The sequence below is a fragment of the Mya arenaria genome, chromosome 6, assembly GCF_026914265.1.
Source record: "Mya arenaria isolate MELC-2E11 chromosome 6, ASM2691426v1".
Taxonomy (NCBI): Eukaryota; Metazoa; Mollusca; class Bivalvia; order Myida; family Myidae; genus Mya; species Mya arenaria.
In genome coordinates this window covers 5,693,851-5,708,295 of record NC_069127.1, presented here as the reverse complement: position 1 = coordinate 5,708,295, position 14,445 = coordinate 5,693,851, and the positions used below count along the sequence as shown (strand labels likewise).

General features: G+C 35.2%; 1 protein-coding gene and 1 long non-coding RNA gene across 7 annotated transcripts in view; one reads left to right on the top strand and one right to left on the bottom strand.

Annotated features, from left to right (window-relative positions):
- Positions 1-10,845, bottom strand: part of LOC128237195 (afadin-like) — a 60,491-nt gene extending 49,646 nt beyond the window's left edge. For all 6 annotated transcript variants that reach the window (XM_052952505.1, XM_052952509.1, XM_052952507.1 and 3 more), the window contains exon 1: positions 10,589-10,845. In XM_052952505.1, coding sequence (XP_052808465.1) covers positions 10,589-10,693 — 105 coding nt within the window. In that variant the 5' untranslated portion in view covers positions 10,694-10,845. The remainder of the gene's footprint in view (positions 1-10,588) is intronic.
- LOC128237209 (uncharacterized) lies at positions 5,875-8,171 on the top strand. Its single transcript, XR_008261523.1, has 4 exons — positions 5,875-6,045; positions 6,435-6,494; positions 6,827-6,913; positions 7,232-8,171. It is a non-coding gene; the product is annotated as an uncharacterized LOC128237209 (long non-coding RNA).
- Positions 10,846-14,445: the final 3,600 nt, after the last annotated feature.

Genomic DNA, 14,445 nt, shown 5'->3' with positions numbered 1-14,445 from the left:
AGTAGGTTCACACATCCTGCTGAAAGCAGGTATGCTCCCATTGAAGGTGAGGCCTTGGCTGTAGTGTATGCACTCCACCAAACACGGTATTATATTCTTGGATGCAAAGACCTCATCGTAGCCACGGATCACAAACCCCTTCTCCAGATCCTGAATGACAGGTCGCTCACCGACATTGACAACAGGAGACTTCTAAACCTCAAAGAGAAGACCCTAGGATATAGATTCTCAATCGTTCATGTACCTGGCAAAAGGAACCTAGATCCAGATGCAGCTTCAAGACACCCTGCTGGTCAGCCAGATCGTCTTCTGTTACCAGGCGAAGCACCGGAAACTGATACTCTCAGTAATACAACAGAGTTCTACCGTGACACCTTGACACGCTTATACCAGCACGCCGAGGATAATGATATGGCAAATGACAGTGATACAGTTGCCGCTGCAAGCAGTGCACTTAATGCGATCATCACTGTTGTTACTTGGGACATGGTACGAGAGGCCACAGCATCAGACCCGACGTTTGTTGACCTTGTCAACATCCTGGAGGCTGGGTTTCCAGAGGACTGCAGGGAGCTACCAGTGCCCTTGCGCCCTTTTCATCGCTTTGCTGCAGGCCTATGTGTTGTGGACGGTGTGGTTCTCATGGGCCAAAGAATAGTTATTCCCCCTGTACTCCGCAAGCCGGTACTTAATGCACTCCATGCAGCCCACCAAGGAGTCAGCGCAATGCGTGCAAGGGCCATGGACTCTGTGTATTGGCCAGACATTTCAATTGATATTGCCAGGGTGAGGGAACAGTGCGTACACTGCCATAAGATGGCCAAGTCCAACCCGATGCAGCCTCCTTCAGACATAACACCTCCAGACTACCCATTTCAGATGATCTGCAGTGACTATTTCACTTATAACAGCAAGGATTATGTGGTGATAGTCGATAGATACTCAAACTGGCCTATGGTACACAGGTCAGAATCAGGTGCGGAGGGCCTTATCAAGCGACTGCGGGAGACATTTGTGACATTTGGGATACCTGAAGAGTTAACTTCTGATGGGGGACCACAGTTCACAGCTGGAAAGACACAGGAGTTCTTAAAGGCCTGGGGAGTTCGACACAGGATTACGTCCGTTGCAAACCCACATGCTAATTGCAGGGCGGAGTTAGCTGTTAAAACAGTTAAACGCATGCTCATGGACAATGTTACTGCAACAGGATCCCTTGATGTAGATAAGTTCCAGAGAGCCTTACTGATGTACAGAAATTCTGTTGACCCAGAGACAAAATCGTCCCCAGCATTAATACTGTTTGGACGACCCATCCGTGATGCTATCCCAATCCTAATGGGTCGATACTCTCCTCATGAGACTTGGACTGAGTTGATGTCGCATCGAGAGATGGCCCTTGCCCGAAGACATTCAAGGGATCATGAGCGTTGGAATGAACACACCCACAGATTGCCTCCATTGCAGGTGGGAGATCATGTTTATCTGCAAAACTTGGTCGGCAACCATCCAAGGAGGTGGGAGCGCACTGGGACTGTTGTAGAGGTAAGGCAGTACCACCAGTATGTTATCCGTGTGGATGGTACAGGCCGAGTAACTATCCGGAACCGACAACACCTTCGAAAGTTCACCCCTTTCCACGGCACTCCCTTGCCAGGTTTGTCGGTGACACCCGCTGTGGAACGACCACAACAAGAAGTTTCCAATTGCCCTCCTCCATCCAGGGTAACACCACAGGTTTCCATGCCTCTGACTCCATCACTACCACCAGGAGGTTCTCAAACCCCGCTTAGCTCAAGCGAAACACCCACCAAGGCGTCTCCTTCGGAAAGCATACCAGGTAGGCCAACCAGGGCTTCTACTCCAAGGCAGACTACCCAATCAACTTTAGAGCCAAAGCGTCTGAGCTTTGACCAGTCGGACCACCGAAACTCTAGTCCAGATAGGCCTATGACCAGTGTACCACGTGCCCTTGCCCGTCTTCAACCTTACAATAAAGCAGGGACTAAGGAGCTGCTGACATCCCGGAGACCTTGCCGCCGTGACAATAATGAATGATATCCACATGAGTTGTGCTGTATATTACATTAATTTAGTGTTACAAAGACTGCTTAGTGTTGACAATGTCAAAGGCAAAGACTTTCTCCTAGAGGCTTTTTAATTTGACCACTGCGCTTTAGGACTAATTAGTTTCTTGTATTGATGATTCATTTGTGTTGGATGTTTTTTGTTTACTTTTAAGTTTTCGGCGTACCCTTAAAAACATGTCCCTGGGGGAGGAGATAACTAATAACTCTTACTTGTCTATTAATTACAGGTAGCAGTCATCCTTTTCCACACTCCACTATTATGCTACATGTATAGGACTTTTCAACAAGGGGGAGGGGAAAATTAGTTCAGTTTTGTATTCATTAATGTGCTGTTGAACGTAGTATACATGTTTATGTCGTGATGGAAAAGGATTTCATCCTTTGGTTTAGATCAGATTAAAGATAAACAGAGGAAGGTGTTGATTCTCATTTACTTGACTACTCATTGCATAATATTTGCATATTTGTATTGACAAATTCTATATTTAATTTGCTGACAATGAAATATTACAAATAATGCTTCATAGACCTATTTTCAGTTTCCACAACTGTTAAGATTTTTAATAATAAAACTATCAATGGAAAAGGGAAGAGTAACTGAAGTAGGGTGATTTTGTAGGTATTAAGTATTAAGGCACATGGATGGCTGTCATATAATGTTAACCATTCATTGTGACATTGGATTTGAGCACATTCATTTTCTAATTAGTAAATGAAAATAACCCTAACTGTATGTACAGTACTTGAAAGCAAAAAAAATCTGTTCTGCTCTTTACAGAGAAATACTGTCACAAAAGTTAGAATTTTGATGAACAAACCCAAATTATTTCACTCATGCTTGGCATTTTATATCATAACAAACCCTATTGTAAGCATTTTAACACCAATGCTGTGCTTAAAGGCATGTGCAAATTTCGACCACTGGAAATATTTCTTTATTTCAGAGGGTCTGTGTTTTCTTATGTATGTCAATACATGTACCTCAGAAATACATCGGCCTTTGGTTCTGTGTGACTTCTTTTTCCAGTTCAGAAATCCAAAACAACCAAGACAACTCATACCAAGCTTGACCAGCTGTAGTTGTTGTTAAAAGTCCAACTGTTCTTCTAAAAGCATTAAGGGCTCAATGGACAAATTCAGAGGTTAAATATTTAAAATGCCTTGACACTTCCAGCAACAGGACATGAATAATAGAATATCTACACAATAGGATGGTTTGTCACCGTTACATACTGTTGATCAGTGCTTGATCATAGTCAATGATAACAGATTTAATTTTCCTCTGAGGAGCTGTGACTGCCCAAAATGGCCATATTTATGCACTCCAATGAGTTCTGTATAATTATGTGAAATTCAATCCTCTGGAACAAATGCCTGCCATGACATTCCATTCATAAAACACAATTATTCATTTAAAAATACACAGATGTTTAAAATCCATTGTATGTCCAAGAAGTCCACTAAGAATCATGTAGTGATGTATACATTTTTTTCAACAACAAAAAACAGTTCTCGAACTCATATGCAAGAATGATCTTTATATTAACAATATTCCTGTTGAGAGAGTACACTCATTAATAACACAAAACACTAGATATTGGATCATTCAGGCTTTCCTATGGGTGCAATTTGTGAACAAAAACATGCAATATGTGATTGGAACCTCTATCTTATCTATCTTGCTAGTCTTTCAGCATGCAAAAATTCATATGGTTAAAACACATGTTCTGCTCTGTCCAATTACCACCCTTTCAAAGGTAATGGATTGTATGGGCGTTAATCAGAATTTCAGAACTGGAACAGAGACTGCAACAGTATGTCTGGATGGGAAATTCATAATTGCTCATCAAAATAAATGAAAATCTGCCTAGAAATAGCATGTTGTGCGAATATATTAGCAATTAATATATCACAGGATAAGATGAGAGCCCAAAATTATAGTATATCTGACAAGGGGGTTGTGCACGCATGTAACAAGTCAATTGTGGTAAGTTCATCATTACTATACAAATATAAGCCATGCAGTGAAATATTACTCCTAGATCATAAACCATTTGTCATGAATACAAAGTTCTAATTTTCAGTAAACCTACCATATGTTAGGATTAATGAATGGAATTTGATTACAAATACCATATAGTTTTAATACTTAAGTATAATAAATAATTCTTGCATTTGTGCAAAAGCCACATCAATACAGTTTTTCTAAAACATAATACATATCAAAAGAGTTTTGAAAAATGGATCATACAGTTATGGTAACACAAATAGGAACAAATCCTTATTGCATTCAACTTTTATTTCTTTTATTTCTAACTTCACTGTCTTTCTTGAATGTTTTTATGGGAAATGCTTGTTTGCCAACAGAGTTGATTCGGTAACAAAAGGACTGTCATTAACCAATCTTTCAATTTGCATGGACTTCATTTACGAATCCGAAGAACTCTAATTTGATCATATCAAGGGAGGCAATTTGGTAATATCAGTTCCTAGAGACAGGATTCTTGTACAAAACGTCATATCACATTGTCATTTACTGGTGCTTCAAATTGTTTTCACTTCCATAGAATTTTGCTAAAGTGCTAATGAAAAGTAAATCAATTTGCTTAAACACTTAATTTCAAGGAAGAAAATAAGGTAACAGGTTGCCACAGAGTTATGGTTCATGTAACATGCATTAGTCAAACATGTAGTGCTATTCAATATCTTTAAATTTCCATTCACATTCAGTAAATTGTGCTTTAGAATTTTGATCTAACCAAGGGAGGTAATTTGGTAATACTTGGCAACAAAGTTATGATCCTTGCATGCTTGGTCTTGCACCTGACCTGTCCTCTTTATGTGCCCAACATCTCTGCACTGCGATTTCAAAATGCCCTGGTGCCTGACAAAGTTACAGCCTGGACATGACCACCTATGCTTTATGTGCAAATATGCAACATTCCAAGATGATAGCCCTTTTAAGTGTAACCTGGACCTTTGAGATAGGGATGTTGGTCTATCATGTGACACGCCACCTTTATGTGCTGAGCATCTGTCCAATGTTATTTAAAAATTCCCTCATGCATGACAATATTAAAGCCTGAACACCATTCTCTTATAAGAATAATTAACACCCACTTTTCAACTTTTTGTGACAATTGTGAAAGTAGTGACAAAAAGCATAAATATGTGAATTGACGATAACATATTTAAACAAAAGAAACCAAGCAAAGTTGTTTTAAAAGGAATATATAGGAGTATGAAAAATGCGCAAAAATTCACTGTTCCAAGACTGTGTACAAACTGGGACAAATATTTGTTTTACAGAAATATTTTTGGCTGGATTTCAGGGTAAAAACTGCCTTCCCAAGAAGTAAGACGTATGTCTCATATCTTAGATAATGCATACATCTTCAAAGACAAAATACATATAATATAAAATATAATAATAAAAAACATATTATATTGTACATGTTATATCTGTTGCGGGTAAAAGGGATATGTTAGATGGGGCAGTCAGTGCTTTTAATTAATAAAAATAAACTGTCAATACATTTTTAATTTTAAGTCAAATTATATAATAACTGTCAATTACTTAAGAACTGAACAAATTAGGTAGACAGATCAAATAAATTAACAGTGACACCCTGCATGCACCAGTCCCTTAACAAATTTGACAAGTGACTATGTTTTGAGGTCGACGTTATATTCTATACACGCTCACAGTCTGACCATTGGAATCTATACACCCTTAAATTTTTCCGTAAAGTAAACCATGAAACTGTTGACTGCGACCATTTCAACTAGTTTTATTTCCGGATAGCCATTTAAGCTACCGTTTTTGTATAATAGCTATTTTAAGGATTATAACTTGGACTTCCAATATGTCGACATGGATAAACAGCCTCAAGTCAACTTTGTAATTTCTCCGTCACCATGATGTGTCGCTGTGGTACGAAAGGATTGGGATCAAGTATGCTAACAGTATAAAAGATATATGATTTTATTGTGACGTTTGATATATCAAAGACGAATATTTGAATGTTATTTTATGTATGTTTGGTTCATAATGGTACTTTGTCAAGTGTTTGTGGTTATAATTGACTGATGCATAACATTCTTAATGCAATGTCAGATTCTAGTTGAGAGAATTGCTCCCATTTGTCCAAATTTTATTTTCATCAATTGTGGCAATGAAAGCAGATCAGATATCATGCACAGTAAAGATTTTCCTTTTCTTTTTGTAATATATCTTGAAGAATATCAAAGACTATGGGAACTGAAGGTTTTATACCAAGACTTGCAGTCATAGTTGATAATGACAAAGTTATCAAGTATTGCATTATTCAAATATAATTTCAGGTTATGCAGATTGTTGAGAGCAATATGATGAGGAAAGGCAGGAAAGAGTCTTATTGTCAGGTAATGTTTACAAGAAATGTTTAAAACACCTTCTTTTTTAATCATGATTTCCAATATGATATCATGTGTATTGTGATCCTAGAATTGGACTTTTTTCTTTATTGGATTTTTAGGAATATTTAACTGCTTCAGACTTTGAAATAATATCATGAGAGTAAAGCAAACCACAAAGTATGTTTTAATATATTTTGCCTAATACTACCGTACAGGCAATCCATATAGCATACTTTTGTTGTAAAAAAACTTCTTAATATCTGCACAATAGGTTTTAAGACTTTGATTTTTGAAGGTGATCAACAAAAGAAAGATTTTTCATAGATTTTTTTTTTTAGATTTAATTGCAGTATGTACTCATGGAAAAATGGTGTTCGAGAGGTGGCGAATAAGGATTTGCATGCAGCATTGAAGAACGATAATATGTATGTTGTATTTGTTTTTTTCTAAATATGTGAATACTGTGTTAAACTTTAAATCTTGCCATGAAATAAGTATCATGTATTCCAATTTCAATTTGCCAGTATTACTATATCATAATCCTAAAAGATCCTCTACAACTAAACTTTATGCAAAAATGTTTCTTATACATTTGAAATTCTTGTAATTTCCTATTAACAGCATTTATTTCCGTATTGCATATGAACTGATAAATGCCCAAGATTGCCAAAAAAATTGCTAACTGCTGATTTTTGATAAATGGGGATGCTTTTAATCTATATCTTTATTATTTATTTTTTCAGGCAAAGAATAGAAAGAAAGGTTTTCTTAACATAGAAAGTCAAGTTCACACTACAGTTGACAATCTGGATGTGTTTCCTTTGTAATTTGAACATGATTTATTTTAACTTACATAACAAGTATGCACAACAATAATGAATATCTATATTAATAGTAATGATATTCCATTAAACATGGATATATGGAAAAAATATTCTTTGACAGTGCAAGATAAGATAAATCCAGACATAGTCAGAGTCTTCAGTTAACTTGGATGTGTTCCATTTGTTTCATCCACATACTTGAAATTTGTCTTGTAACTACCTGTATTTTTATGAGGTTAAGTGGTGAGTAATCAACCTTTATCATAACATTTTCTTATTTGGGGATAGTATGTATTTATGTTGACACTATGTGTACCTTTATTCTCTTCATTTTTCTGTACGAAACAAGACCGAATGTGTCATTTTAGTTTAACCATTTTAAACTGTATTTATTATACTCTTCATTGAATACCCATTCGTATATTATCAAACATTTTAACAAATTTAAATGTGTTGTTATTTTGATTATATTGTGTTGGTGTCATAGGGTACATGTACATGTCCATTCCTAGCCTTCAAGATAAAACAGATATATTTTTTGTTGTAAAATGTGTTCTTTATGCATATACATATAGAGTGGCTACAGAGAACTCAACATTTTTCTTACAAAATATCTAAGGGTTTCCCTGCATGTGATTGCTACATTTAGTGTAACTCATGTTATATAAAACATTGTATATGATCAATAAAACAGATTAAGAACCAAAGCTGTTGCTAAATACTTTTTAAAAGCTGTATATATACAAGACAATACTGAGACTGTATAGACACCAATGTTTGTCCTAACTTGAAGATGTATAGATTCCAATGATTGCCTTGAGTTGAGGCTGTATAGATTCCAATGTTTGTCTTAAGCTGAGGCTGTATAGATTCTAATGTTTGTCTTCAGTTGAGGCTGTATAGATTCCAATGTATGTCTTCAGTTGAGGCTGTATAGATTCTAATGTTTGTCTAAAGTTAAGGCTGTATAGATTCCAATGTTTATCTTAAGGTGAGGCTGTATAGATTCCAATGTTTGTCTTAAACTGAGGCTGTATAGATTCTAATGTTTGTCTTCAGTTGAGGCTGTATAGATTCCAATGTATGTCTTCAGTTGAGGCTGTATAGATTCTAATGTTTGTCTTCAGTTGAGGCTGTATAGATTCCAATGTTTGTCTTCAGTTGAGGCTGTATAGATTCCAATGTTTATCTAAAGGTGAGGCTGTATAGATTCCAATGTTTGTCTTAAGCTGAGGCTGTATAGATTCTAATGTTTGTCTAAAGTTGAGGCTGTATAGATTCCAATGTTTATCTTAAGGTGAGGCTGTATAGATTCCAATGTTTGTCTTAAGCTGAGGCTGTATAGATTCTAATGTTTGTCTAAAATTGAGGCTGTATAGATTCCAATGTTAATCTTAAGGTGAGGCTGTATAGATTCCAATGTTTGTCTTAAGCTGAGGCTGTATAGATTCTAATGTTTGTCTAAAGTTGAGGCTGTATAGATTCCAATGTTTATCTTAAGGTGAGGCTGTATAGATTCCAATGTTTGTCTTAAGCTGAGGCTGTATAGATTCTAATGTTTGTCTTCAGTTGAGACTGTATAGATTCCAATGTATGTCTTCAGTTGAGGCTGTATAGATTCCAATGTATGTCTTCAGTTGAGGCTGTATAGATTCGAATGTTTGTCTTCAGTTGAGGCTGTATAGATTCTAATGTTTGTCTTCAGTTGAGGCTGTATAGATTCCAATGTTTGTCTTAAGCTGAAGCTGTATAGATTCTAATCTTTGTCTTCAGTTGAGGCTGTATAGATTCCAATGTTTGCTTTCAGTTAAGGCTGTATAGATTCCAATGTTTATCTTAAGTTGAGGCTGTATATATTCTAATGTATGCTTTCAGTTAAGGCTGTATATATTCTAATGTTTGTCTTCAGTTGTGGCTGTATAGATTCCAATGTATGTCTTCAGTTGAGGCTGTATAGATTCTAATGTTTGTCTTCAGTTGAGGCTGTATAGATTCCAATGTTTGTCTTCAGTTGAGGCTGTATAGATTCCAATATTTATCCAAAGGTGAGGCTGTATAGATTCCAATGTTTGTCTTAAGCTGAGGCTGTATAGATTCCAATGTTTGTCTTAAGCTGAGGCTGTATAGATTCCAATGTTTGTCTTAAGCTGAGGCTGTATAGATTCCAATGTTTGTCTTAAGCTGAGGCTGTATAGATTCCAATGTTTGTCTTCAGTTGAGGCTGTATAGATTCCAATGTTTATCTAAAGGTGAGGCTGTATAGATTCCAATGTTTGTCTTAAGCTGAGGCTGTATAGATTCTAATGTTTGTCTTCAGTTGAGACTGTATAGATTCCAATGAATGTCTTCAGTTGAGGCTGTATAGATTCGAATGTTTGTCTTCAGTTAAGGCTGTATAGATTCTAATGTTTATCTTAAGTTGAGGCTGTATAGATTCTAATGTTTGTCTTCAGTTGAGGCTGTTAAGTTGAAGCTGTATATATAGATTCTAATCTTTGTCTTCAGTTGAGGCTGTATAACGTTCAATGTTTGTCCAAATTTTAGGCTGTATTGAATCCAAGATCTCTCAAATTTGAAGCTGTTTAGATTCCAATATCTGTCTTAATATAAAGCTGTATACAGTCCAATGTTAGTGCTACGTTGGAGTTGGAAAAGACTCCATTGTCTGTCCTACGGTGTAGCTGTATAGATTCCAATGTCGATCGAACTTGGGAACAGTGAGCTATAATTGTTTATTTCCTTGTAAAGTATTTATTTTATTTAAAATTGTCATCTTCTGTCTTAATTATTATCTGAAATCTCAAAAAAAAAATGTGGATAAAGAAATTTTCATATATTTTACGACATTTCAATGGGGGTGTATAGATTCCAGTGGTCAGACCGTGAGCGTGTATAGAATATAACGTCGACCATGTTTTGACAGACAACAGGAAGTTAATTTTCAAGGGAGGTAACCCAGCTATGGAACAAATTTGAACTTTCTGGCGAACAGGAATTACCTGTGAAATAAACAGGTTAATAAGAGAACAGACGCAATTAAAAATAGCAACATATTATATTCCGACATATGTTCATTTAATTCAGGTGACAATGAAACCTTTGTTTACATACTTGACCTTAAATTTGTCGGCCATTTTGGGAATTGTTGACGAATTTTGTCACCTGAACTTACCTGCTCAGGTGAGATAATTGGTTAATAAAAACCCTAAAAAGGAAGGATATACATTCGACTTTATATCATCATAAATAAAAGGTGTAATTTCGCCAATACTTTACCTCATTTGGCGGACTTAATTCAAAAAGATCGTAATGATCTAAGTTCCACTGAGTTATCAAGTTTGCGAGTTTTTGACGGTCCCGAACTTCTTCCGATTTCACCATATCGGCACTTGTAATCCACGCGACAAAAATAAAACACCAGCAATAAAATTCCAAATAAATTCCAGTCAGTTACACGAAAAACGTTTAAAAATCACATTGTAAACACATTACTGGAATGTTTTCTAAGTTCACACCGTTTCAACGGCCTCCCATCTTTCGGAATGTAATGCGCATGCGTATAAGTACATTGATATGCAAATTAATCAAGGTGCGCGTTTATTCAAATACCTGGGGTTAGTCTCAAGGTAATTTTTACCTGTCCTATGATGCTGAGACTGATGAATGGATTTTAAGGATATTATAACATATTTTTAATTCACTCCAATTGTGATATTTGTTCACAAATTTATTTCTTTAAATAAAATTTCTTATTTTTTATTATTCTGAATTAGATCTATAATAAAAAAACCACATTATTATACATGTATTAGTTTAGTGTTATCATCATAATTAAGTTGCTATACATTATTATCAGTATCATAAACCATAATAATGATTTTATGATTATTATTATTATTATTATTATTATTATTATTATTATTATAAGTAGTAGTAGTAGTTGTTGTAGTTGTAGTTGTAGTAGAAGTAGTAGTACAAATTAAAGATATCATTTTTTGATTTTCCTTCAGTAAATTACTATGCATCATCATAATTATTTTATAATTGTATTTTTGTATTATATTTCTTCTTCTTCTTCTTCTTCTTCTTCTTCTTCTTCTTCTTCTTCTTCTTCTTCTTCTTTTTCTTCTTCTTTAATGGGCAACATAATGCATATGCTATTACTAAAAGGAGAACTATTTCAAAGCTTATAAATCTGATCCTCAGACTTTAGGAATACATTACTTATCACAACCACAGTTGTTAGACTGAGTGTTTGGTCTGAAATGATGTATTATAAAGTTCCTTCTGGCAAAGTATGTTGATGGCTATTGTTTCACTATCAGGCCCAAAACTTACTTAAATGCATTATTCAGACCACACATTGATGATTCAGTTAAACTCCTATCATCAGGACACAAGAGGAACTCAATGACTTTTATTCACACACAATTCTAAGGACAAATTATACCAAGCCATAAGTGACTACTCAGTGTTACATGTTGTTGTTTTTTCTATTTTATTTACAAATGACAGTAAATCAAAGCATATCGTATCAGACATTGGGTACTTTCCATCTTTGTAGGTCTTGCACCTGAATGTTTTGATTTGATTCAAAGTGGTAACATTCAATAAATTTATTTTTTCTTACAAAAAAACATTACTTTCTTCTATCATTGTTTAATGTGTTTGTGAAAATTGAAACTTGCTCCCATAGGTGGTGAAACAATCAAGATCAGGGTTATTTTGTGTGCAAAGTGGTCAATTGACTATAGAATGTATAGAAATTTTATTAAGTGCCACTAAGTGTTCTCTAACCATGAATGATTGTTTTGTCTAAAATGATGTTTTAAGGTCATTAGCTGTTTAATAAATCATTTCAGATCACACAATGATGATTCAGATAAAAGCTTAAGATCAGGACACTGTCACTGTCAGCCCCCATTTTGTTGCCACCAGAAGAACTAGAATACATTTATGAACATACAATTCTAATGTAAAGTCAATTTAGTCACATTTATTATCCCCCGCCTATGAAATAGGGAGGGGGATATTGAAATGGCGTTGTCCGTCCGTCCTTCCGTCCGTCTTTCCTTCCGTCCGTCCTTCCTTCCGCCCTTCACCTGCGTTTTCTCAGTAACTAGCCGGTATAATTTCATGAAACTTAAAATAAATATGAACCACTATACTGGAATGATGCCCATCCAAAAAAAATTTGATTGGTCAATTGTCATTGGAGTTATTGCCCTTGATTTTTTTGAAAAATGCACATTCACAGCCATTTCTCAGTCACTAGCTGGCAGAATTTCATGAAACTTAAAATAAATATGAATTACTATACTGGGATGATGCCTGTTAATTTTTTTTGGGATTGGTCAATTGTACTTGGAGTTATTGCCCTTGATTTTTTGAAAAAACTCTCATTTACAGCCATTTCTCAGTAACTAGTTGGTAGAAATTCTTGAAACTTGAAATAAATATGAACCAACATACTGCGATGATGCCTGTTTATTTATATTTTGGATTGTGTAATTTCTATATGAGTTATTTGCCCTTGATTTATTAAAAGATCCATGTTTGCAGCCTTTTCTATGCAACTAGCTGGTAGAATTTCATGACACTTGCAATAAATAAGAACCAACATACTGTGATGATGCCTGTCTATTTTTCTTTTGGATTGGTCAATTTTCCTTAGAGTTATTGCCCTTGATTTATTAAAAAATCATTGTTTGCAGCCGTTTCTCAGTAAAACCAATGTGATTATCTTATTCTTTCTGAGATTTTTTTTAACCTTCAAGCACAAACAAGCCATCAAGCACAAACAAGCCATTGTTGGTGGGGGATATCTTTTCACTGAAAATGCTTGTTATATCTTATAATGGCAATCCTCATCAGCATACCAATACAAAGGTAAACCACTTTAAGTGATCTTAAGTAGACATTCCTAAATAGTAATAAGTTATTCCCCCTTTTCACTCTGAAAATTTACCAAACGAAGATCAACAATTTCCCCTTAACATGCAGCCTTGATATACGAATATCATCGCCGTTGGCAACCAGGGTCTGTATTCACTAAAGTCTTGAGTGTGAGTTTAAGACTCAGGCTCAGAGAACTGAATTCTTAAATGTTTCAAAATATCTGTAATATAATTAACTTTGACAAAAGATGTATACCAGTTTGTAGAACTGATTATTTGTAACCGGTACAGCAATTTTTGCCATCTTTGCTCCTGTTATAGCATTTTTATAATAAAATTAAAATTTACTTTTCTAAGTCCGAGTCTCAAATTCCGACCCAAAATGTTATTGAATATTGACCCTGAGGCCATGATTACAAAAAGTCTCATGTCCGAGTTCAGACTCAAGTGGCAAAACTGCAGATCTTCATTTCATTGTAAATTTCTTTTTGGTGGAGTTTTATGATGATATTTGCTGAATTATACTACTATTCATTTTTTTTTTTATACATTTCATCAAATTTAATTTTGTAAAACGAATAGAATAAAGATGATTCTTTGTAATTTAATAAGTGCTTTTCTGAGTCTAGACCTGGACTTGAGACTGTTTGTAATCATGGCCACTGGCATTCAATGACGGCTCATCTTGCACTTTAACTTTTTTATTAATAGTTAATGTGTAATATCAAGAATTTCAACTGAATACCAAGTAAGTGTCACAAATTGAATTGTAAAATAAGATTGTCCCCTTGCATGTAATCTGAATGAAACTTGATGTGTAGAATGTTTCATGATAATTGTGACAATCTGCATTGGCTTGCATTTGCTGTCCTTTAGATCAAAATCAATAGCATCCAAACTAAAAACTAACGCAGTTCTTATGTTAATTTTAGTGTCTGCAGCTCTCTAATTGCAACAGTCTCCTTCTGGTCTGGATAAGACCAGCCAGAACCCACTATAGCTTGTTGTCCGCTTTAGTTAAACATTATTCAATGTGGAGTCATACGTAATGAATAGCCTGATCAGTATTGAGAATGGATAAAACTTGATGGAAGGGTTGATTATGAGATCATCTTAGGTTTGGGTCAAGGTCATTATTGCTAAATTATATTTATTCACTCAATTCAAAACTTGGTAAAACGTAATTTTGGGTTACATTTGGGGTTGTTTGGGTGAGAGTCATGGTCATTTCTGCTA